General features: G+C 48.9%; 1 protein-coding gene across 2 annotated transcripts in view; it reads right to left on the bottom strand.

Annotated features, from left to right (window-relative positions):
- Positions 1 to 5313: 5313 nt before the first annotated feature.
- PKD2L2 (polycystin 2 like 2, transient receptor potential cation channel) overlaps positions 5314 to 26266 on the bottom strand; it is a 1160187-nt gene continuing 1139234 nt past the window's right edge. For both annotated transcript variants that reach the window (XM_075601557.1, XM_075601558.1), the window contains 2 exons: positions 20854 to 20995; positions 5314 to 5479 (listed from right to left, as the gene is read on the bottom strand). In XM_075601557.1, coding sequence (XP_075457672.1) covers positions 5468 to 5479; positions 20854 to 20995 — 154 coding nt within the window. In that variant the 3' untranslated portion in view covers positions 5314 to 5467. The remainder of the gene's footprint in view (positions 5480 to 20853; positions 20996 to 26266) is intronic.

Genomic DNA, 26266 nt, shown 5'->3' with positions numbered 1-26266 from the left:
GCAGAGAATTCATCCCAGGACAGCAGGTGCTTGTTCTCAAACCAACTCAGGAGAACAAGTTGATGGCTGCCTGGTCGGGACCGTACTCGGTTATCTGAAAGGTGAATGAGTACAACTACGTTGTACAGGTAGAGCCTGAGAGGCATAAGACATATCACGTCAATATGCTGAAAGAATACAGAGCACCGAGTATGGGAGCAGTAATGGCCATTTGTAGCCCATGCTGGAAGATCCGGCGAGCAATGCTCTGCCTGGTCTCCTAGGGGAGGCTAGGCAGGGAAACACTGTGGAGCAGGTAGAGATAGGAGCACAGTTGAGAGCTAGGCAGCAGGTAGAAGCCAGGGACATGCTAGCTAAGTTTAGGGCCCTCTTCACTGACATGCCAGGGACCACACATCTCACAAAACACCCAGTGCACACAGGGGATCTGCAGCCTCTGCATAAGCACACTTATAGAGTGTCAGCAGAGGTCAAGACCAGTAAGGAAAGGGAGATAGAGGAGATGCTGACCCTAGGGGTAATTACTCCGTCCCAGAGTCCTTGGGCAAGCCCGGTAGTTCTAGTCCCTAAAAAGGTCAAGACCACCCGGTTTTGTGTGGACTATCGCTTGCTCAACGCTGGGACGGTGTCAGATGCCTACCCCATGCCCCGCATGGATGAGTTACTGGATGAACTCGCGGGGACAAGGTATCTGACCACTATGGATTTGAGCAAAGGCTATTGACAAATACCACTGACCCTGGAGGCTAGGGAGAAGTCAGCATTAATCACTTCAAGTGGCCCCTATGAGTTTTTGGTGATGCCATTTGGGATGAAGAATGCCCCGGCTACCTTCCAACGCCTGGTCAATAGGTTACTGGAAGGGAGGCAGAGCTATGCCAGGGCTTACTTAGATGACAGCGCTATCTTCAGTAATTCCTGGGACTCCCACTTAGGACATGTAGCTGCGGTGCTGGATAGGATCAGGGAGGCTGGGCTTACCTTGAAACCCACGAAGTGTATGGTAGGGATGGCAGAGGTCCTGTACTTAGGGCACAGGGTGAGTGGAGGGCACCTCAAACCAGAGCCAGCCAAAGTAGAAGCCATAGTTCAGTGGCCTGTTCCAAAAACCAAGAAACAGGTCATGGCATTTTTGGGCACCGCAGGGTAATATAGGAAGTTTGTCCCACAGTACAGCGCCGTGGCCAAACCCCTGACTGATTTGACTAAGAAGCAACTGCCTGTGCTTATCACCTGGACTCCTGCCTGTGAGACTGCATTCCAGGCACTGAAAACTGCGCTTGCTGAGGCCCCCATACTGGCTGCCCCAGACTATACCAAACATTTCCTCATACAGACTGATGCCTCGGACTATGGCATTGGGGCTGTGTTGAGCCAAGTGGGGGACAACGGTAGATAGCACCCTGTGGTGTACCTTAGCCGAAAACTACTCCCCGGAGAAGTGGCCTATGCCACCATTGAGAAAGAGTGCTTGGCCATTGTGTGGGCACTCAAAAAACTACAGCCCTATGTGTATGGAAGGGCTTTCACGGTCCTCACAGACAACAACCTCCTGAGTTGGCTGCAGAGGGCATCAGGGGAGAATGCAAGTTGCTAAGGTGGAGCTTGGCCTTGCAAGAGTTTGAGTTTACTATTCAGCACAAAATGGGTAGTGAAAACAGCAATGCAGAGGGACTTTCACGTCAGGACTATCCCTCTGAGACTGAGTTCATTAATGGTGCCAGCAGTGCCCCACTCCCCGTTAGGGCCAGTGGGCCACAGGTCACCCATTAAGAAGAGGAGGTGTAGAGGGAGAGAGGGGGTTGGCCCGGTATTAAAGAGGTTCCACCCCATATGGCCACACCCTGACCTCACCAGGGAGACAAGGGGTTAACTGGACTGCGGTCCAGGAATGTGACTTACACCTTGTCATGTCAGGAAAATGTATGTTCTCCTGTTCCCATGTTTCCTTATAATCCTGTATTTTAATGTTTTAAAGTGCATTTCTGTATCTCCAGTTCTGGAGGTTGCAGAGAGTTGAAATGTGTGGAGTCATTGTAGGCATTAAGAACTGGCAAATATCGACCCACTGAGCCCACCAGAACGGAACTTATTAATATGTGTAGATATTAAAGGGTATATGGTATTTTGGATCTGCTCTGAAAATGCAGACTCCATCTGCTATGCTAATAGGTCATGAAGGGCAGCCGGATGATTGAACATAAGCACTGTGATCAAAAGTTAACTGCTACGTGAAGGTGAAAGAAAATGGCGCTAACTCTATTAGTGTACACTAATAATATACAGTGAATATTTTGACCAAATCAATTAATTGTTAAACAGTGATATTGTGTTCAAATAACGTGATAATATTATTAAAAGGTTCAAACCCCCTGCTCAAACCCAGCTGGTGGGGACTGGTTTCGCTAGTCCCACAAATCGTCACTCTCCAGTTGTAATCCAGGGGGAGCATGAAGGGAAAAGAACATAAAACAGGAAAAAACAATCTAAGTGCAGACAATAAAATTCAAGTGATATAAATTCTGCGTTCTTTCTTGGCTCATATGTGATGTCTACTTACAAGATGTAAGTCAAAATCAAGCGGTTTTGACACTCAATGGTCTCTGCTGTGCAGGTATTCCCACCAGGTGATAGGGTCTCCAGCTCTCAGCTCCGCAGCAAAGTGTATGTAAAAGAAATACAGACCATAGTGCAGACCAGTATGATGTAAAAAAACTAGACTTTATGGGGTTTTAAAAATGAACACTTACAATAAAAACAAGTATTTCAGGCATGTACCACAATCATTGTGATCAAAGAGAGAAGATTAATTGGTTTACACTTCAGGCTCACCCGCCTCCTCCGGTGTGACTTGGTGTGGACCACCACTCTCAGGGACTTTGTACCTCCAGCGGTGGGCGCATTGATCCAGGTCTCTCTCCCCTCGTGGGTTCCCTCTTCTGTGGGTCGATCACCTTCCCATAGCAGCTGCCCGCAGGTACTGTGGAGTTCTTCACTGGGATACAGCCTCTCTGATGGATGTTTCAGCTTCACTTTTACAACGATGCGTCACTTCCGCTCCGTCCCGATACGTCACTTCCGGTCGCGGTTCTGTGAGTATACTCACAGAACCGCGACCGGAAGTGACGTATCGGGACGGAGCGGAAGTGACGCATCGTTGTAAAAGTGAAGCTGAAACATCCATCAGAGAGGCTGTATCCCAGTGAAGAACTCCACAGTACCTGCGGGCAGCTGCTATGGGAAGGTGATCGACCCACAGAAGAGGGAACCCACGAGGGGAGAGAGACCTGGATCAATGCGCCCACCGCTGGAGGTACAAAGTCCCTGAGAGTGGTGGTCCACACCAAGTCACACCGGAGGAGGCGGGTGAGCCTGAAGTGTAAACCAATTAATCTTCTCTCTTTGATCACAATGATTGTGGTACATGCCTGAAATACTTGTTTTTATTGTAAGTGTTCATTTTTAAAACCCCATAAAGTCTAGTTTTTTTACATCATACTGGTCTGCACTATGGTCTGTATTTCTTTTACATACACTTTGCTGCGGAGCTGAGAGCTGGAGACCCTATCACCTGGTGGGAATACCTGCACAGCAGAGACCATTGAGTGTCAAAACCGCTTGATTTTGACTTACATCTTGTAAGTAGACATCACATATGAGCCAAGAAAGAACGCAGAATTTATATCACTTGAATTTTATTGTCTGCACTTAGATTGTTTTTTCCTGTTTTATGTTCTTTTCCCTTCATGCTCCCCCTGGATTACAACTGGAGATCAAAAGTTAACTGCCCCGATTGTTTACCCTAAGAACCAAGTACTAATCAACAGACTCTGCCACTCTAATTGTTACCTGAGGGTGGAGAATCATCAAACTGAAGTGGTTTGTAAGTGTTATGTCTACTCCTACAAACAATGAAGATCCTATCAGATACTTCCTTTGGTAGACTGGTGATCGCCCCTGACTTAATTATGGGGCTACAGAAATAAGACCCTCAGAGTCCCAGTACACATGGGCTAATTAGCTGGGGGGCATGGGTTAATTTGTGTCTCCACGTTAGGGATTGGATACAGATAATTATTCACCAATAGGCTGTATTCAATGTTAAGAATAGGGTTACACAGGTATATAAACTGTGTCAACCCTACAGCTTTTAGTTCTTCTTCTGATACCATCTTGAATGTCACCGGATTGCTGGAGAATTGCTTGCTGATACTTCTCCATCCCCCAACCCTAAGTAAGTGTTACCTTCTTGTCTGTTAATTGTACTATATTGCTGTGTTCACCTTATTTAAGGAATAAATTATTTTATTATATCTAAGCCTCGTTCAGTTCAACCCAGATATTTGGTGTTCATTATATCTTGTCATAAGCTACCGTGACACTGGGACCAAGAGTTTTCTAGGCTGTAAGTTTCAAGGTGGGGTACCAGAGCTATGGAATACTCCAAGAGTTGGATCTGGGAATCGAGTGAGATTTTCAAATGCAGCCAAGCACATTGCTCCGGGCAAACTCTGACTCTGAGAACGCTCTTACAAATCATCGCCAGGATTCCTGCTGCAGCATTTTCCAGACAAGGTAAAGGGGCATGAATGGGGTTAATGTCACGGGAGACCAGATTTATCAACACATTTTTATACCGGGATCATTGATTGAGCAAAGCAAGGAGGTAAAATAAATTGTAATTAATTTCAGGAATAGAGGACCAGGAAGCCCTGATGTATATCCCAGTCAGGGTAAGCCTACCGAAGCAGGCGCCCTGCAACTATTTTAGTCCAGATTTCACCCCAGACCCCCAGTAAATGTGTATTTTACCTGTATCTTTGTATTTCACTGTGTGTACGTGGGTTTACCCGAATAAACCTCATTTTATTCCACTACATTGTTTTGCCTAGTGAATGATCCCAGGATAAATTTGTTAAAAGTCCTGATCTCGTTTGACAAAGGGGCATAATTATGTTTACTTTCCTTCCATCCATTGCCCGTTTAATGCAAGATAAGATCTTGTTTGCCTTTACAGCTACTGCATGACTTTGGCACTATCGCTAAGCCTGATGTCTACAAACACTCCTAAATCCCTCTCCATCAAGGATTCCCCCAATTTATCCCCATTTAATTTGTAAGTCACCTGTTTATCCTTGCTTCCCAAATGCATAACCTTACATTTATCTATGTTAATTGAAAGGAGGTTTGAGGAGATATGTGTGCATGCGTATAGATTTATATAGAACTTGTGACTCCAGCAAAATAGGCCCCTCTCTTTCTCTCTTGAAGGTCTTGAGACAAAACATAAGGAGTCAGTTTGCTTAACTAAAACGAAGGGCTTTATTTAACAGCAGGTATTACAGAAGGTTAACTCATGTGCCTTGCATGGGAAGAACTGCAGTACCGTGCTTCTCAATTTCAGTAAGACCCTTCCGGTGTGAGACCCTGAGCGGGTTCTGGTGAAGTCCCTTTATAAAGACTGAAATTACTCAGCATCCTACAAAAAGAAAAATAATGTTTTTTTCTTTAATATGCATTTTTTCAAATGTCATTAGCAGTATACCATCTTTGCTAAAAATACATATTACAATTACATATGAATACACTGTTAAAACTAGATTACAGATTTGTATTGTTTTAACATCTTTAATGAGTATGCTGCTTATCCTTTATTTACTGTATGTGTAAATAAGAAGCATTGGCTGCTATAGAGCAGTCAATGCGACACACCTAGAGCTTTGTACAACAGGTATGTTTATGATTCATTTACTGTAATAGAGATTCATCAAACCCAAGTAGATTAAGTATTTGTAATTTGCTTTAGTTTCCTTTATAATGGATCATAAACATACAGATGTAGCAGGCATTATTATCCCCATTAACACGGAATAACGCATAATACAATACCAATAGTTACAATTGTTTTCAATGGCACATGTGTAAGCATGTCGTTAAATATCACATTAATGTTATAGAAACATCATGCATTAATGGGAGCATCTACTACATCTGTACATAGAATATTAAAAGTTTCAACCATAGAAAAAAAAGGACACAAAAAGTTTCCTGCACCTCAAAAGAGTGAAATACTTGCCAGAATTTTCATGGTGTTTGGTTGTCTTACAATTTTTTTTTTAGAGTGTACGTTCTATCCTATCCTGGGGAGAAATGCTACATTTATGAGAAAACAAATAAACTGTGGGAGCAACAAATGATACCCCACCACTTAAGTCCCAACCAAGAGTACAAGGCATCTCTACTCTCTTCTAACCCTTTTGAAAGTGGAAGAAAAAAAGGTTATTGATCAAATTACTGTAATGTCATTGATGGAAACTATCAACTAAAATGCCAAACATAATACAACATCTATCTTTACATCTGTGAACAAAATACCATTTGTTGAACTGTGCAATCAAAAACTTACAGACTTAAAGTATTTATGTAACTCTAAGATTTTCTGTAATTTAAAGGGATGGGGGAGAGAAAGGGGAAAAGCTCTTGCTACAGTCTGTTCTGTTAGATAATCGGTGCCAGTGGTATAGGTATATATAGCAACAAAAACTTGCCGAAGCAAGTAAAAAGATCCCTTTTTTGAACTAGCACTCATCTAATTATGGATCATGAGAGATTTAAAACATAACATTAATGGTTGTATATCTAAAATAAATTAGACAAAACATAACATATATGACGCACTGAACGATGGACATCTAGGGCTCTATGCAAAAGTGCTCTCGGCAAGTGTTCACTATCGGCATGATTTTGGCGATTTGCCCTCGCAGTATGCAATAAGGGCCGAATCCCTGGCGAATCACTGCGAAAGCAAAACGCTGAATAGCCAGTGGATAAACAGAATGTCTCCCGATAACCTGGCGATACCCCGTTTCTGCCGATATGTGTTTGCAGCAGAGAGAGACCCGCCACTCCCTCTGCGCAAACATCGGCTAAATAAAAATATATCAAAACAATTTTTACTCATAGTGTACATGTGCAGGGGGTCTCCGGAGCTGAACCACATTGGTTTCAGGTCTGGGACCCCCTGCTTCCTGAGATATAGGCCCCTTTTCCGATAAGGTGATTAAGGGGTTAATTGATATCAGAATGTAATTGCAAAGTGTTGTCTATGTATTTTGTTGGCAACGGAGGACACGGATTTTGCTGGCGAGAGGACTTCTTATTGATGAGGTGAGTAGAACTTTAGTTATTTTTTTATGCTGCTTAATGTGTTTTATAATGGGCAAATAATCTATTATCCCTATCTGGATAATAGTTATTTTGCACATTATTGTACTGTATGTGTTGTGGGGGTGTGACGACTCAGGAGATTCCTTCCTCTTCCTCTCCCTCTCTCCCATCTCCCGTTATCCTTTCTGTCCCTTCTCACTCCTCTCCTTCACCGTCTACCTCTCTTCCCTTGCCACAGCGCGTTCCCCGCAGGTCTCGCGTATCTACGCATTCCCACAGTCCCTGCCATAATCCTCCCCACTCCCTCTCCCCCGCGGTAGCTCCCTTACCTTCCCCTGTGGTGCCATTCCGTCCTGTTACCTCCGCCGCCTGTGGTGCCCGCAGCGCGGCGTTCCGCGCGCCTAGTGACGCGTCCGGTGCGCGCGCCCCCTCAGCCCAAGGGGGATGCGTGTGCATGCTCCTCTCTGCCCTTGCTGGCCATCGCATGGGCACAGGCCTCACCTGCGTTTCCCTCTGCTTGGCTCCGTCCCCCTCCTGCTGCCTTTCCCTGCTCCGTGCGGGCCGCACCTGTGTTGCAGTCTGTGCACGCGCATCCCCAGCTTACAGGGGCCGCGCGCACAGACCCTCCTTATCAGGATTTCCCTATCTCCGCCTCCCAAGCTGTTAAGGCCATTCCCATGACTGCCTCTTCTGTCTCCTCCTCTTCTCTCCCTGACCTATCTCCAGCTTCTCACTCAGAAGCATGTGTGCAGAGCTCCCAGGCATTTGCGGTGGAATCAGGTTGTATTCTTTCTTTATTTGTTATATTTTGCTGTGGATTTGTGGGGGAGTATACTGTGAGTATACTGTGAGTTTTGTAGAGGGTTTTGGGTGTATTTTGAGGTTTAAAAACCGTTTTGGGTTTTCACCCAGAGGCTGCAGTGTTTCAACCCAGCAAAGCTAAACTTTAGCTGGCTGGTAACTGTAGTCTCAACCCCTCTCTCCTCCCCCACCCTTGGTTGTTTTGTTTTACTTCTAATTTACTTAAATTTAAGCCTGATTCCTTCCTTTTTCATTTGCATGTGGGAGCTCTGTGTCTTTCTTTAAGACCTATAAAATTGTGGTGTGGCTTATTGTAAGAGAGTGAGTAAATAAAAAGGGAAGAAAAAGGAAGATTGCAGCGGTTTTTAAAAGCTGTTTTCTTTCCCTCCCTTTGCAGAGAGGTAGTTAATTGGTCCTTAAAGGGACAGTTCCCCTCTGCACCTCTCTCTCTCTAAACACTTCCTCCCCCCTTTACTTAGAGGCTTATTATTATCATGCCTAAGGGGAATAGGAGTAGTGCGGCAACGAGAGCCACACCCGGATACCAGACCCCAAAAACTGGGGCCCCTAGGAGCAATAACAATAACCACAGCCCTAGGCCTGGCACATCCAGTGCCCTGGCCACACCTCCCCAGGCTCCTGTTGTCAGTGTAACCCCTGCAGTCCCAGCTCAATCATGGGCACAGGTGGCGGCTGCAGGTGTTGACCTCAGCAAAAACAATGCTGGGGCCACGCCCTGTGTGAGCAGGAAGCTTGGGGTGAGGTGCCCAATGTCACCTGGCCTGAGCATGGAGATCTATGTGAGGGCTGTGGCTGATGTGGTGGGTCCCTCTGCTGTGGTGGCAGCCAGCAAGATGTATGGGAGGGGCATTTTCTTCCTCCGTACGCTGGCTGCCACCCACACCATAGTGCAGAAAGGCATTGTGGTAGGAGGGACCTACATCCCCATAGAACCCATATAGGGGTTAGGCATCAAAGTCATTCTCTCCAATGTGCCCCCTTTCCTCCCAGACAGCCTTATACGCCCACCCCTGCAAGCCCTGGGAGACATTAAGTCTCCTATAACAAAATTACCTTTGGGCTGCAGGGATAGGGCACTGAGGCATGTGCTCTCATTTAGGCGGCAGGTACAACTGCTGCTGCTGGGGAGCACAGAATCTGTGGAGGGGTCCTTTGGGGTGCCCTACGAGGGCATTAAATATACAGTTTACTATGGCACAGAGGGGGTTAGGTTCTATCTGTGCAAGGAGCTGGGGCATACTCATAGGAGTTGCCCCAAAGGGAACAGAGGACCCATCCCAGCTCCTGCACCTGCCCCTCCCTCTGCCAAGACACCCGGTGCCGCTGTGCCTGCCACAGCGGAGCCCTCAAGGGCACAGGTCCCCCCTGGAACCGCAGGAGATGTCGCTGTCCCATCTCGAACAGTGACGTCTGCGCCCACCACAGCAGGACACTCGAGGGCCCAGGTCCCCCCAAGAACCCTAAGACCTCTAAGACCCCTAAGACCTCTGGGACTGCAGGAGATGTCGCTGCCCCGTCTCGAGCAGTGACATCTGCACCTCTCCCCGGGGAGCGGAGGGAGGGGGTCGCCTTGGAGCGGCCACCCTCTGCTGTCACTGTCTCCCCCTGGGAGAGGACACCCTGTGCCACTGCGCCCATTGCGGTGGAGCCCTCGGGGGCCCAGGTCCCCCCTGGGACCGCAGGAGATGTCGCTGCCCCGTCTTGAGCAGTGACATCTGCACCTCTCCCCGGGGAGCGGAGAGAGGGGGAGGGGGTCACCCTGGAGCGGCCACCCTCTGTTATCGCTGTCCCCCACTGGGAGGAGACACCCTATGCCGCTGCACCCACCACGGCGGAGCCCTCGGGGGCCCAGGTCCCCCCTGGGACCGCAGGAGATGTCGCTGCCCCATCTCGGGCAGGGTGACTGAAGAAGTCACCCTCTGTTGTCGCTGTCTCCCCCCAGGAGCACCCTACCCCCAATGTAAGCACCATACAGGGTGCGGGGAAGCGGTGGGAGGCTCCTGCTGAGGAGGTAGCGATACCCTTTTTGGGGAATCAATACCCAGGAAGAGGAAATCAAAAACTAAGAACAAGAGGGTGATTGAGAAGGGCGAGGAGGGTGAACCGTATTACGTTCACCCTCAGAAGTCTCCGAAGCGGAATGCAACATCAATTCTGCACAGGGTGGCCCTGTCCGGCCCACAGGTTAGGATTAACCAGTGTGAGCCGGACCCCATAAATATGCAGTCCCCCGCCCTCGAAGATCTGGAGGGAATGCAAGGGGAAGAGGAGGTACCCGGCGTCCCTGGGGTGGAAGATCAAAGTGCTCAACAACATGAGGCTTTGCCCCTAGAAATGGACATTGGGGAGCCTTCCAACACCTCTCCCAGTTGGAGAACATCCCCCGGGGACTTGTGCTTCGGTGAACCTGTCACACCGAAAGTAGCTGTCTTCGGAGACTTGGGGGTCGACCAGAATCCCCCTCCGGCTTACCGCCTTCGGGTGGCACACCTGGGGCAAAAAAGCCCTGGTTTGTGTCACCAAAGGGAGGAGATGGGCTAGGGCTGACCCCCGTGGTTGGGGGTTTGGAGGATGGAGCGGGGGAGGCGGGTGTGGGTGAGGGTGTGTTAGCGAGCACTTCACTTTGCATCTGGGAGATGCCAGATGTGAACTCTCTTGGTGAGGAGTTTTGGTCGGGCACTTTGTTAGAGGCGACTGCTGGGCTGGACCCTCCCTATGGGGTACTTGCTGAAAAGTGCCCTCCCGCGATTAATACGAACACCCGTGGCATCCCGTTTGTTCGCATGGCGGTAGAGGAGACCAGGAGGGCACTGTGTGCCTCTGTGGCCCCCGAGGACAATAGGGAGACTGCTACCTCCGCCATACCGCCACCAGCTACCCCTGAACATCCTACCCCGGGGTTGGATGTGGAGGATATAGTGGACCCCCTCGTGGAAATACCGAGGAGGGGACCCACTCTAAGGCTGAGAAAGGCCCCCGCAGGGAAGGGCGGGGGTCTTGAGTTTTTCAGTCAAGAGGAGCTCGGGGAGTTGGGGTTCAGTGAGGAGTCCACTGGCACTGCGGAGGCGGTGGACTCTTTGACCCCCGTTATCCCTGCCCAGGAGCTAGATGGTTTCCTGGAGGATACCCTCTGCAAACACGGAACCACGAAGGTGCAGTTGGCCCTTGGAAGGTGGAAGGATGCCTCGGTCATTCTCCACTCTCTCTTAGTATACATCAGGGCTAACCACAAGGCCAAAATCTCTGGGCCTATCCATCTTCGTGTCCTGAAATTTCATAAATTGATGCGTGACCACATAAAGGCGTCTCAGGGTGTAGTACCATGAGCGCCTGTGGAAAGCACAAGAAAAACTCCTGACTACCAATGGCTTTGAGCATCGGTACACTTAACGTGAATGACTGTAAGAACGGGTTTCGCAGGTTCCAGGTACTCTCCTTTTTACAGAAAGGAAAGTATTCTGTGAGTTTCCTGCAGGAAACCCATACCACTCCAGAGGCTGAAGCCAGCTGGCATCTGGAGTGGCGAGGCAAGGTCTTCTTCAGCCACCTCACTTCGTCAACTAGTGGGGTGGTGACCCTGTTCTCTGAGTCCTTTCAACCAGAGCTACTGCTTGCCAAAACTGTTGTTCCAGGTCGCCTGTTGCATCTCAGGGTCCGGCACGAGGACTACACGTTTAATTTCTTGAATGTGTATGCTCCTGCCACCGGACCCCTGAGAAGGCAGTTCTTTGTCAGAATGTCTGATTACCTGGAGACAGTCGACGCGGATGAATACGTGGTGCTTGGGGGTGATTTTAACTGCATCCTCGAGGCTCTGAAAGACCGGAATGTTCCGGAGCCACACCCATGCTCTGCGTCGGCCTTGCGGGGGGTCATCACCCGCTACTCCTTGGTAGACGTCTGGCGAGAACAACATCCCGAGGCATCCACTGAGTTCACCCATGTTAGGGTGTTTAGGGGTGAACGGATGTCATGGTCCCGGATCGACAGGCTGTATATATCCAGCCACAGCCTGTCGCAAGCCCAGTCCAGTACCATTAGGCTGGTGCCGTTTTCGGACCACAATTGTGCGTCCGTGACGGTGGCGCTACTACCAGTAGCGCCCTCGGCCGCCTATTGGCACATCAACAATACGTTGTTGGAGGACAAGGGGTTTGCGACGTCGGTCCAAGACTTTTGGATGGCCTGGAGAGGTTGCAGGTCAGACTTTGCCACGTTAGAGCAGTGGTGGGATGTGGGCAAGGTTCATCTGTGCCTCGTTTGTCAGGAGTACACCAAAGGTACCAGCAGGCAGCACGATGCTGAGATCGAGGCCCTTAGAGAAAAGGTGCTCGATCTCGAGAAGTGGCTGTCTGTGGCGGGAGACCAATACCTGCAGAGTGCGTACGTGGAGAGGAAGTGCGCTCTCCGGGACTTGGAAGATCGGAGAGCTCGGGGGGCGTATGTGCGATCCCGCATCCACTTCCTTCGGGAGATGGGTTGCGGGTCGTGCCTCTTCTACACGCTGGAAAAAAAGAGGGGAAACCGTAAACACATCACCTGCTTGCTAGCAGAGGACGGTACCCCTCTGACTGACCCGGAGAGCATCCGGGACAGAACCCGGAGGTTCTACGTAGATCTTTTCTCTCCGGAGTCCATCCAGCCGGATGCATGCAGGGTCTTATGGGAGGGGCTTCCCACGGTTGGCGAGGGTGGAAGGGAGCGGCTTGAGTTACCATTGACTCTGGCCGAGCTCTCTGAAGCCCTCAGTCCCATGTCCCACGGAAAAAACACCGGGGCTTGACGGGCTGACTGTGGAGTTCTTCCAGTTTTTCTGGGAGATGCTGGGACCTGATTTCACCGAGGTCCTGGCCAAAGCCCTGGAGACCGGTGAGATGCCCCTTTCGTGTCGGCGGGCAATACTGTCTTTGCTGCCGAAGAAGGGGGATCTCCACCAGATCTCTAACTGGTGACCTGTCTCACTGCTAAGCACGGACTATAAGATCATAGCCAAAGCGCTCTCGCTGAGGCTCAAGTCAGTGCTGGCAGAGGTGATTCACCCCGACCAGTCCTATACTATCCCGGGCCGGAGCATTCACGATAACATCTTTCTGGTCCGGGACCTGCTGCACCACGCGCAGAGGACTGGTCTGTCACTCGCCTTCCTGTCACTAGATAAAGAGAAGGCGTTTGACAGGGTGGATCACCGTTACCTCATGCAGACCCTGCAGGCGTTTGGCTTTGGCCCACAATTTGTGGGCTTTCTCCGGATGCTGTATGCCTCTGCAGAGTGTCTGGTAAAAATTTACTGGTCCCTGATGGCACCTTTTGTGTTTGGTCGGGGAGTATGTCAGGGGTGCCCCCTGTCTGGGCAACTATATGCGCTGGCCATTGAGCCCTTCCTCTGCCTACTGAGGAGGAGGCTCACCGGGCTGGTGCTGCGGGAGCCCGATATGCGGGTAGTCCTGTCGGCCTATGCCGATGACGTGCTCCTTGTGGCCCAGGACCTAGTTGATCTGTAGCGGGCGCAGGTGGGTCCCTTACAGGTGGACTCTTTGCCCCCCACGTTTCGTAATGTCTCGTGGGGGAGCGATACTCTCAAATATCTGGGAGTCTACCTGTCTGCTGCGGAGAACCCGGCCCCGGAAAACTTCAGTGATCTTGAGGAACGAGTCATTGCTCGTCTGGGGTCTTGGGTGTATTTGTCGAGAATGCTTTCCCTCAGGGGAAGAACCCTGGTGATCAACCAGCTGGTGGCCAGTCAGCTATGGCACCGGCTGATAGCCATGGGTCCGACCCCCGAATTTATCAACAAGATCCAGAGGAGGTTGATGGATTTTCTCTGGATGGGGAAGCATTGGGTTTCTGCGGGAGTTGCGTGCCTCCCTTTGGAGGAGGGTGGACAGGGAGTGGTGTGTGTCCGCTCCCAGTTACACACTTTCCGCCTCCAATACCTGCAGAAATACCAATTCGCAGATCCGTCTCCGCAGTTGTGCCAGCTGGCGACCAGTTTCTTTCGCCAGCTGCGCCATATGAGGTATGACCGGCAACTGTTTATCATCAAGCCCGAGGGGTTAGGTAGAGACCTCTCGGAGCTGCCAGCACACTACCAGGACTTATTATAGGCCTGGAAACTGGTTTCCGCGACCAGGAAGGAACAGGCGGTGGGGGTACATTTAATCGCCGAGCCCCTGCTGTATAATCTGGCAGTGGGGGCTCGGATGTTGGATTCACCCTCTATTTGCCGCCGGCTAATCCTGGCGCAGGTGACCAGAGTCGGGGATCTCCTGGACTATGAACGGCGAGACTGGGTAAGGGCACAGGTGCTCGCGCCTCGTATGGGTCTGCGTACTGCCCGCGTCCCTCATCGTTTGATTCAGGAGATTAAAGATGCTATCCACCCCGACTCACGCACCTTCATTGAGGGGGTATTGCAGACCGGAGAGCCTTGTTAACCTATCAACTTCAGCTCTCCGGATCTTTGTGTGGAACCAAAGCCACGGCAACCCCTCTGGCTCCTCTCTCCCCCAACCTCAGCAGGGTGGGGGACATGTCTGCGGCATGTTTCCGCGGCATGCCGAGGAAAGGCCTGTACTCTCTCATGCTCCATATAGTGCACTACCTCACCCTTGTTGCCCGCCCCAATACCATCTGGAGGCGGGTATTTCCTGTGAACGAGGTGGAGAGGCCCCGGTGGAGGGAAATCTATTCGGATTTGGTTCCCCGCCCCGCCGGGGATTTGAGTTGGAGGGTCCTCCACGGTGCACTGAGCACGGGAGAGTACTTGGCACACTTCACGGACTCCCCTGCTACCTGTCCCTTCTGTGGCGAGCGGGAGTCCGTGTATCACATTTATTTAAGTTGCGCCAGACTGCAGCCCCTCTTATCCATCTTGAGGAGCCTCCTCCTGTGGTTCTGGCTGCATTTTTCCCCTCATCTTTTAATCTTTGGGTGCCCAGTGTCCCGGGACAATAAGCCTAGGGATCTCCTCATCAACCTGCTCCTGGCATTGGCTAAGATAGCCATTCACAAAACCAGGAAGCAGTGTTTGGAGGGTGGGGGTCCCAACGAACATCGGGGCCATGTTCCGGGCGCTGGTGCACTCCCGTATTCGGGCAGAGTACACGTACGCCGAGTCCACTGGGACGGTTTCAGAATTTGCCTCCCAGTGGGCGTCAGGCGGGGTGCTCTGCTCGGTGTCCCCTATAGTGGATTCATTTGAATTGACCCTTCTTTTTTAAGTGCACTTTATTTTATTTACAGTGCACTTGATGGTTTAATTTGAATATTTGTTTGGCTGGTTTTTCTTTGTTCTACTTGGCAACAAGTAGAATTGCTGTTCAACTGAATTTGCCGGCTTTGCCGGCCAGTTTAAACCAGATCAAAATAGACCCACTTCTCTCTCTACTCCTCCCCTCTCTACCATTGGTGCACCTCCCTTTTATAATCCCTGTCTGTCCACCTCTTCCTCGCTCTGCATAGTTCCTGTTTCCCTGTATGTTACCTGTCCTATGCTGTGCTCCCTCTGTGCTCCTGTGAATTCCTGCTCCTGTGTTACTTTGGATTTCCCTGGCTTTTGACCCCTGCTCTCCCTGGACTACTCTGCTCTCTGGTTACCCCCTGAACCCTGCTACGCATACGACTTCGCTGACCTCTGGCTTTCTAGGACCTGGCTTGCTCTCTGACGACTCTACTCTCTGGATCCCCTGAACATTGGCAAACGGACACGACTATTTTCACGGACACTCCCAAGCGTTGCAAGTATATGCTAACAACTCTTTCAACAGGCCCAGCAACGCTATACCACACTCCGGGCTTGCTCCCACTGCTGTGGGTGTTTGGTATCATACCGTTCCCACCTCAGTACTGGGGTCTAGCTTGGTCTGCGGGCATACAGGCGTGACAGGGGGAGGGGGATTGATGTATTTAATGTATAGGACATGTTTATTTTTTTTACATACGGGGTTGGTTCCTTTTGGTCTGCGGGGGACCAATGGAGACCACATGAGTTTGTTCCTGTCCATGTCTTGAACTAAAGAGATAGTTTTCTCTAGTTCGTCTATGGGATAATTCCGATCTAAAAATTTATTTTTAAGTTCATCCGCCTGCTCTACAAAGGACTCCAACCTGGAACAGTTGCGCCTGAGTTGGATGAATTGTCCTTTTGGAATATTCCTAATCCATTGTGGATTGTGGTGGCTGTTAGCCATAACATAATTGTTGGCCTGTACGGGTTTAAAAAATGTTTGTGTGTGAATGTGGTCATCAACAATACTAATATTCAAATTCAAAAAGTTTATGGTGGTTTTATCATATTGGCATATTGGCACGGGCACACTCGCGCGCGGGCGCGCTGAGACAGCTTGTGTAACCGGAGGAGGAAGTGAGGAGAACAGCCTCACGTGGAGTAGAGCTGTGAGCCCCACGAGCGGGCCTCCGTCACTGCCACTGTTCCTGTTAACCCCTGGAGGGAAGGTCAGCACGAGAGTCGCGGTGCAGCAGGAATAACATCTCTGCCAAGACACCACAGCACCCAGAGGACTCTTTGTTGCATTGCCTGTATTTGCCTTGCTGCTTGTAAGTAGGGCTCTGATTTTTCCCATCTGGATGACCAGCGGTGTTCTCATTTGTCCATACCATTTTATGGCATAGTTCTTTTTATTAAATAAATAGTTTTTATAGTCACTAGGAGTCTCTATGTTATATGTGTAATATATGTGTTAGTGTAGACCTGGATTAACCCTACAGTGTTGCACTATGATTTTTGTCTGTTTGTGTTTTTTCCCCTACATGGCCTGTCAAGCAAGTGTGCTGATCCCCTGAGGAGTACAGGATTATCCAATGAACTTTTGGCGCCAGGTTTTTCTTTGTTTTCACATTTTTCTGTTAGTACTGACAGTATTACTAGGCAGCCAGTATATATATTTTATATTTGTCACATTGGTGTTTTAGTCTTTAGCGCTTGTTCACATTTTTTCTTTTTCACATTTTGCCCATTACTGTACTGTATGTGTTAGGGGGGGTGTATTTAGTTATAAATATTTGTAATTATTTTTGGAGGCGCAACATTGTTACCGCAGGTCCGCGGGTACCCCGGACTCCCACGGGGACCCCCGCTTGGTGAGCCGGGGACCCCCACCCCCGGACCCCCGTGGGGTCAGCCGAAGACACCCGCACAACCCCCCGGGCTCACTCGGGGACCCCCGCAGGGTCAGCCGGGGACCCCCGCAGGGTCAGCCGGGGACCCCCGCCAGCCTGTTGTATGGGTTTTGCCCATGCAGAAATAATTTATTCTAAGTCCAGCTTTTTGCGTCTAGCTCGAGCAGACGTGTTCTGATCAACGCAACTTTCGCGTATGCTAAGGTTGCGTTGCTTAGTGCATCCCGCTTAAGGGCAGAATTTAACGCAAAGAGGGTTACGAACGAGCAAAGTTGGACTTAGAAAAAATTCCTGAAAATAGTCAGTTTTAGAGCGCTAAGTGCCTGTTTGCGTTGCTTAGTGCATCGGGTTGAGCGCAACATCACGTTCTAAGAGCACTTTGCGCTCTAAAAGTGACTTAACGGAGCTTAGTGCATGACCCCCTTAGACTTTTAAACTCCTTGCAACCTTATGTACTGTCGCGGCCAAGTTTATTTGAGCATTTGCCCGGTCTCGGCCGCGACAGTTACCGGGCGCGCGCCGGGGTGTCCCGGGCGCGCGCCGAAGCCTCGGAGGAGTGGCCCTCCGATAGGGGCTTCCCCCTCTCCTCTCCGGGTCCGCCGGGTCCCCCGGAACCCCCCACCGCCATCCCCCACATCGCGGGACACCAGGGCACCCTCGGGGAACCCTGGGCACGCGCGCAGGGGGCGCAGGCTCCCGATGAAGCGTGACCGCGCATCGGTGACGCGCGGCACGCCGAGGGGATTCGGCTAGCAAGCCGGGACATCTCCCGGCTTACGGAAATAGCCGCAGTCAAATAAAACATGCCGCCACTGTATGGTTGGAGTACCCCCAGAACCCCTATACCAGATTCTGGGTGACCTGGGCATTAACTGGGCATCCCCTCTTATTCTAGGGACCCCTTTACCATTCTAGGGATACCACACTATGCCCTTTTTACCTTTCTGGTCTGTGCTGAAGCAAGGAATCCTAGCAGTGAGTCGCGCAAGCTTTATCAAGGGGAGATTTTGCTGGAGCAATGTGTCTCAATGTATCCGAGAATCTATCCTGATTCTCGGGTACATTTCTGGGGGTATCCAGCAACTCTGGAACAAGTCTAGCTAGACATATTCTGACAAGACTTTCTCCGTAAACCCCCCCTTGAAACTCATAGCCTAGCAATCACTATTTGCTGGCACTCCTGGAAAGGAAAAAACACAAAAATTATTTATTTTCGCATAGTTATGTACAATGCATAGACCATCACTGGGCTCGAGCTGACACTCCCGAACCCCAATACATGGATCAGAGGTAACCAGACGGGCTTAACCTTGATTGTTTAGCCTGGTTACCCACTCACCATCACAGTCTGTGTGTCTATTAAAATCTTCAATGGTTTTAAATAATTTTAAGGACCACGGGTAGAGTGGAATGTTGCATTGTGTGACCTTATTAATCATACTTTTCACTTTTTTCCTTAGAATGTTAACAATGGAAACTGTCCCCCAGTTATGAAGATATGTGACCCTGCCTCTACACTCCCTCCAGCAGTCTTGAGAGTGATCCTGGGAGATTGTATGTAATCTATGTGGTGTGTAGTGCCATCTATGTAGAGTTTTTTCATTTGTCTCTTTTATAGCCAAGCATATGGGAAATTTAGATATTCTCTAACATACTGTATGCCTCCCCTGTCATCACAAATCTGTTCCGATCCCAAGTCCTTTTCCCATTGCTGCATGGACTTTGCCTTTTCATGTCTGTTTCCTACTGAGAGTAAGTTATAGAACAGAGACTGTCCCTTTATTATTTTCAAATTTATAATAAAGTTTTTCAAACGATTAATGGTCTATTTCTCTTTTAACAGTTTTCTAAGCATGTTTCAAAGTGTCTCAGTTGCAAATATTGGGGAAAAAAAGTTTAAGTGTGGTCGGGAATGCATATTAAATGTGTTTTAGTTTTTACATGTAACGGGTATTCCACCCCACCCAATCGCATATATAGTGTGAGTGCGGAGAACCTACAGTTACCAGGTGTGGTGCTTTACCTGTTAGGCTCACAGGAGGGCTGAGCTTCCGCCATGGGGAACCTGGGGCAATTATATTAGGAGTAACCCTGTACTCGGTGCAGCGCCTCCACCTGCGATGGTTCCCAGCCGTGTAGGAATTGTTCCTCGCAGGTCACATACAAATATCCAGCACACCGTATGTAAACAATCAATGACTTTACTTGCAGCAACCATAAGCAGATGCACGTATATCAACAGGTGTCCCTCCCTAGAGGAGACACTAACAACCGCGTCGCGCAGGACGCTACCTTCCCTCACAAACCCCACCGGATGATCCCACCCAGTGTCCAGTAACCCCACACAGTATTAACCCACCCTTCAAGTGAGATGTGTGTGTGTGACTGCGCAGCCACTATGTCCCGTGTGAATGTGAGAGGACTCGTTGGTGCACTTGTGGATTACCTGCCGGACACTCCGGTGCCCGGGCCTGCCAAGGAACTTCACAAAGGATCCGAAGGCTGATGTCGGCTGAATGCAGGAGCTACCCTCCGGGGTGTTCCCACCCGGATGGCTACTGCAACGACAGCGGAGGTCTGAGCCCAAACCTCTGGATGGACGCGCAGCATCTGCTGTGTCCCTAACTGGCTCTAGAAAGTAACTGGCAGGGTCCCTAACCTGAGGGCTGTCTCTGACACAACTCACTCTACTGGTTGACTCAGGGCTAGCTGGGGCCTTGGGGGCTGCTGGCCTATTGCAGGGAGTCACTGACTCCTGCACCCTACCCCCTTCCCCTAGCTGCTCCTGGCGTTGACTGACTAGCGTGCTCCAAGCCCGCGAAATGTATCTCTTTGCTCCTGCAGGGCCATCCTCCAGCCCTATTGGCTCCCTGGCGTCATGTGGGGCGCTGCAGAGGCTCATTAGACTTATAGTCCCTTCCAAGAGCCTTCCCTGGTAGGTTAGGCTCCTTTCTGCGCATGCGCAACTCTTACGGGCCGCCTGCAGCTCCCTAGCTTCTTCCCTACTCTGCCCCTCACATGCGCAATTGCGCCGCATGCGTGCGCACCCGCAATGGTGGCCCCCGCTAACAAGGTACGCCGCCAAGACTCCTAAGGCTCTCACCGCTCCCTGCTCCGGCCCTCACCTTTGGAAGCAGCCGGCGGGTCCATCGCTGGCTCCGGCGGTACCTGCGACCGCGCTGCTCCAAAGGAGGGTGGTCTCTAGGAGCCGCTGGAGACCAGGGCTACATACACTTTGTGTATATTTTGTTTATGGGGAATCACTGAGCTGCAGCAAAGTGAATATAATTGAATTTAGCGTAAGGAGGACAAGACAAGTCTGTTGGGAAGCGATATCCATATACATATGTGCTTAATTGAAAGTGTGAGTAGACACCAATAGGACAAACTTTGTTTTGTGAGAGACAAGACATGATTGTGCTGTTCCTCCTTTTTTTTGTTCATTCTGCAGCCTGATCTGTATATTGGAAGATACCCTCTGAGTAATCACACAGCCTGTTTGAACTTAAAAGGAACAAGTGTACATTCAGATGGAGGATTACATTATGACATATTCTTTACAAAGAATTTGGTGCCAAGGAGAACTACTTTTTGTAAAGTATATTTCTTTGAAAAGGTTACCTTTTTGCTTTAAGGCTAATTTATGTTTTTTAAGATTATTTAAAAAATGGCAGCTTATTAGTATTGTATCTTTAAAAATATATGTTAAAATCTTAGCCGTCATACCTTTGAAAAAGATTTAGCAAATCCCTTTTTCTTTTTGCTTGTGGACTGTTCATCTTCTACAACAGATTTTTTTGGAAGACCTTCCACTTTCATTGTAACATCACATAACTTCTTCTCCAAGTCAGCTATAAGTCTTACCAGTCTACAAAAATAGAACATCATATACAATAATATGTTCACAGAATATACCTATAAAAACTTAAACAAATATTAGCATTTTAATATGTTTACCAATTGACCCATAATTCATAACAATGATCAGCTGACTGATATCAAGGTATTAACATAATGTGTTTAGGTTACTAAACCAATTACTATTTCCAATTTCAAATGCAAATACCCAAAATGTTGCAGGTTCTAGGCAGTATGTTAATAGACACCATGGTATTTGGGTACGGAAAAGCTGCTGGAACCCTAAGCGAAGAAAAAATTATGTATAACTAAACCAGATAATTTAGCGTTAAAAAAACCCAAAATAAGGTAGACAAGGCATTAATCCACTTGTAGTTAGTAGTCTAGCACCATTACTAATTATTTTATAATTACTACATTACGTTTCTTGTTGATCCATGAGAATAAGTGCCAGAAGAAAAAAAAAAGTTTAACTACTGCACAAAAAAAGCTTAGAATAGTCATAATATGGTGTCAGTATAGTTATAAATGTGGTGGATGCAATATCAGCCTTTCCAATAAAGCTTTCATAGAATGAGTTATTTAATAAAAAAAACATTTAGTTTGCTGTCTAAGATAGCAAAAAAGCTCAAAGAATATGTTGTATTTTTACAACAAATGATAAAGTTACTATACTAACATTTAGTCATTCTTTATGCATTGTCCATTGGAGAAGCAGATGGTGACACTTTTGTAACTCCTCTTTTTCCACAGTCTAATCTACCACCTTCGGTTCTATCATTGCAAAATCGAACGTGTTCGCTTTGACGGTAGGGGGTAACCAGGCTCTCAAATAATGGTTAAGCCCATTTATTGTTACCCCTGATCCGTGTATATGAGTTTAAGAGCATTAGCTCTTGAGCCCAATAACATTGCATGTTTCAAATATATTTTGCTTAATTAAAGTATTTTTTGTGTTTTTCCCTTTCCGGGCATGCCAGCGAGCAAGGATTGCTAGGGCATGAGTGTGGCGGTGGAAGGGTTAACCAGGCCAATAATAAAGGTATTATGCCCGGCTGGTTAACCATAAACTTGTTGGGACTGAAGGGGTTAAATTGTATTGTCACCATAATGCCATGTTTTCCCCTACACTATCTTTATTGTCCCTGTTTTGCAGCGCCTGAAGTTACTGCACCGACACACTTTATTCGAGCAAATACCCAGTATGTACCTGGCAGATACCTGGAATGCGCCGCTCCTCACCTCTGATAAGCCCCGTTGCGTTTGCCTTCCCAGCCTTGGTTCATGCCTGGCTGACGGGCGGCTGATCTGTTAAATGATAATGATTAGGATTTAATAGGCTGCAATGCTTCGCGTGTCTACCAGATGGCATAAATTCATGAATTGTAATGCACTTTATATATATATACTGTGCAGTATTGCAGCCAGCGGGAATAAAATGCTTCAATCCCTGCCTGGAAAATACCTCAATGCACTCGGGCAGAAAACAGTCACAAACCTCAATACACCCGGGTATACCCGAATTCGTGGGACTAGCCGAGCTCGAATAAAGTGTGTCGCCAGTGTAGCTGAAGTATTGTGAATGAATGGGAAATGTGCAAACTGTATTCGCAACACAAGGGGGAGCTTCTAGTAGCTGCATTAAAGATGTGTATCGTCGAAACCACATTCACGCTGCGCTCACCACAAACAGGACAAGACCGCGGAGCCACAGAGCCAGGTCCGGAATGCGTAGTCGGAGTCGTGGAGCTGGGTCGGGGCAGGAGAGTTCGGGGAAGTCGTGGTACTTGCCGTGATCCGGGGTTGGAGAGAGAAGAATTGTCATTTATCCGAAGCCGTGATCGAGGAGAGGAGAGAGCGGGTGTCCAATAACAAGCCGAAGTCCAGGGGTAGAGAAGAGACAGGTCCAGGTACAAGCAGGGGTCACAACACGAGTCAGGCAAGGCACAGGAACAGACAAGATCCAAGAAGCAGCAAGCACAGCACAATAGTGTTTATGTTCAGCAAAGTGAAAGTGAAAAAGGAAGGCATTTAAAGGGGAAAGCACCAATCAGGAACTAGCAGATGATGACCTCACACATAAGCCACGAGCCGATAGGGTAGTGCAGGATTGGTTGCTGGTGTAACACAGGTGATGCTGCTAGTGTTCGTTGGCGCGCGGCGTGCGCTCGTACGAGGAGTGCGACGCAGAGTGGGTGCCGTGGTGATACTGCGGGAGCGCGCCTCCGCGGATGAAGCATTGCGCAGCTGCGTGCGCACATATAGCGGTCTATGAATGCCAGAGGTACAGCCGCGTGACGCGTTCTGGGGGCGGAGCCTGGCGGAGATCCTGACAGTACCCCCCCCCTTCAGGGGAGACCTCCGGATGACCCAGGGCAGGCTTCAAAGGGTATTTGTGATGAAAAGCCCTGACCAATCTGGAAGTGTGTACCTGTTCCCGAGGGATCCATTCACGTTCCTCTGGACCAAAACCCCTCCAATGAACGAGGTATTGTAGTTTCCCCTTTGATACTCTGGAGTCGAGGATTGTCTGCACCTCAAACTCCTGTTGACCCTCCACAAGAACAGGCTGAGGTGGCGAGTCTCGAATGGATGATTGGGGATCCTGGATTAAAGGTGTCAAAAGTGAAATATGAAAAGTGGAAGGAATCTTCATGGTTGCCGGCAATTTAAGCCGGTAGGTGACAGGATTGACCCTCTCCATAATGACGAATGGGCCAATGAATCTGGGTGCCAATTTGGGTGAAGAGACCTTGAGACGAATATTCTTCATAGAAAGACAGACCTTTTGTCCCGGAGTAAAAGATGGAACCTCCCGACGGTGACGATCGGCTTGTTTCTTGTGCATATTGATGGTTTGTCTCAGGTTCCCCTGAATCTTCTCCCAAGAGTCCTGGAGGCACTGGATTCTGTCCTCGGCGGCGGGAACTCCCGAACTAGAGACTGTGGAAGGAAAGGCCGAGGGCTGAAATCCATAATTCGTGAAAAAAGGGGATTGTTGAGTGGACTCATTTCTAAGATTATTATGTGAAAATTCTGCCCATGGGAGGAGATCAGACCAATTGTCCTCTGAATCTGAGACAAAACAGCAAATGAACTGTTCTAAAGACTGATTGGTCCTTTCCGTTTGTCCATTCGTTTGTGGGTGGTACTCAGAAGAGAAATGAAGTGAAATGCCCAGACGTTGGCAGAAGGCTCTTCAGAATCTGGAGATAAATTGCGAGCCTCGGTCTGAGACTATGACTTGTGGAGTACCGTGGAGTCTGAAAATCTCCTTGACGAAGACCTCTGAGAGTTTAGGCACGCTGGGCAAACCTTTAAGTTGGATGAAATGCGCCTGTTTAGAAAAGCGATCCACGACCACCAGTATGGTGTTCATCCCTTTAGAGCTGGGTAACTCCATGATAAAATCCATGGAGAGATGAGTCCATGGACGATCTGGAATTGATAGTGGTTGAAGAAGGCCTGCCGGCCTATTGCGAGACGTTTTATTCTGAGCGCATATGGGACACGAGACCACAAATTTTTTAATGTTTTTGCGCATGCCTGGCCACCAGAAGGTGGCTCCATCAAGTCGATTGTTCTCCTGGTGCCAGGATGACCGGCGGTCCTGAAAGCATGACCCCATTCCATCACTTTCCTATGGAAGTTCGTGGGAGTGAACAGGCGTCCTTCTGGAACCTTGAGGCCTACAGGGATGTTACGTTGAGCCCTGGTAATGTGTGGTAAGGCATCAAAGGTGTTGGCAGACAAAATACATGCGGGCGGAAGTATAGTCTGTTGACGATCCTCTGCTCTGTCCTCGACCAGGAATTGTCTGGATAGTGCATCGGCTTTTAAGTTTTTGGATCCAGGAATATATTATATAAGAAAGTTAAAATGGGTGAAAAATAGGGACCACCGTGCCTGTCGTGACCCCAAGTGACGCGCACCTTCAATGTAGAGTAGATTCTTGTGGTCAGTCAGGATAGTGACCGGAGTCTCTGTACCCTCGAGAAGGTGTCGCCATTCTTCCAAGGCCATCTTTATTGCGAGGAGCTTGCGGTTTCCTACAACATAGTTTCTCTCCGCAGAAGAATTTTTTTGGGAAAAAAACGCACATGGATGCAGGCAGGAATGCGGGGTTTTCCTCTGAGACAGTATTGCCCCAACTCCTATGCCGGAGGCATCCACTTCCAGCGTGAAAGGTAACCCTGGATCTGGGTGTACCAAGATGGGAGCAGAAGAAAAGGCTTTCTTTAATTTTTGAAACGCTCTGGTGGCTTCGGGAGACCAATGTGTTGGATCCGCCCCTTTTTGGGTTAAAGCCGTAATAGGTGCCACTATAGAGGAGAAGTTTTGAATAAAGCATCGATAGTAATTTGCGAACCCAATAAATCTTTGGACGGCTTTAAGAGATAATGGACACGGCCAGTCCGTAACTGCTTTGACCTTGTCAGGATCCATGGCGAGTCCGGTGTCCGAAATAATGTAACCGTGGAAGGTGGTTGAAGACTGGTGAAAGTGGCATTTCTCCAGTTTGGCAAAGAGCTTATTCTCCCGTAGCCTTTGAAGAACTTGTTTAACATGTACTGGATGTTCCTGAATGTTTTTGGAGTAGATCAAAATGTCATCCAGGTACACGATTACATGTTGGTCTAACAGGTCCCTGAAGATTTCATTAACAAAGTCTTGAAATACGGCTGGTGCGTTGCAGAGACCAAACGGCATCACTAGGTATTCGTAGTGCCCATCGCGAGTATTGAAGGCCGTTTTCCACTTGTCCCCTTGACGAATCCTTCCCAAGTTGTAGGCCCCTCGTAGAGCCAACTTGGTAAAGATGTTGGCGCCCCGTAGCCTATCGAACAGTTCGGAGATTAACGGTAGAGGATAACGATTCTGTACGGTAATCTTGTTGAGGCCACGATAGTCAATACAAGGGTGGAGCGAGCCATCCTTCTTTTTTACAAAAAAGAAGCCTGCGCCAGCAGGTGAGGAAGATTTTCCAATAAAACCCCTCTGAAGATTCTCCTGAATGTAGTCTTTCATAGCTTTAGTCTCATGCAGAGACAGTTGATAGGAGCAACCTCTAGGTGGAATGGCACCGGGCAACAAATCGATGGGGCAGTCATGCGGGCGATGCGGTGGAAGTTCCTCTGCTTGCTGTTTGTTGAACACATCCCGGAAGTCTTCGTATTCTAGTGGAAGTTGTACTCTGTCTGGATCAGGTACAGATACTCCCGCCAAAGCCTTTGAAGGGGGTAAGCAATGCTTCTGACATTGAGGGCTCCAGCGAATAGGC

The sequence above is a fragment of the Ascaphus truei genome, chromosome 5 (assembly GCF_040206685.1).
Source record: "Ascaphus truei isolate aAscTru1 chromosome 5, aAscTru1.hap1, whole genome shotgun sequence".
Lineage (NCBI taxonomy): Eukaryota > Metazoa > Chordata > Amphibia > Anura > Ascaphidae > Ascaphus > Ascaphus truei.
Note: the sequence above shows the minus strand (reverse complement) of the source record. Positions and strands in the feature narration are given on the sequence as shown.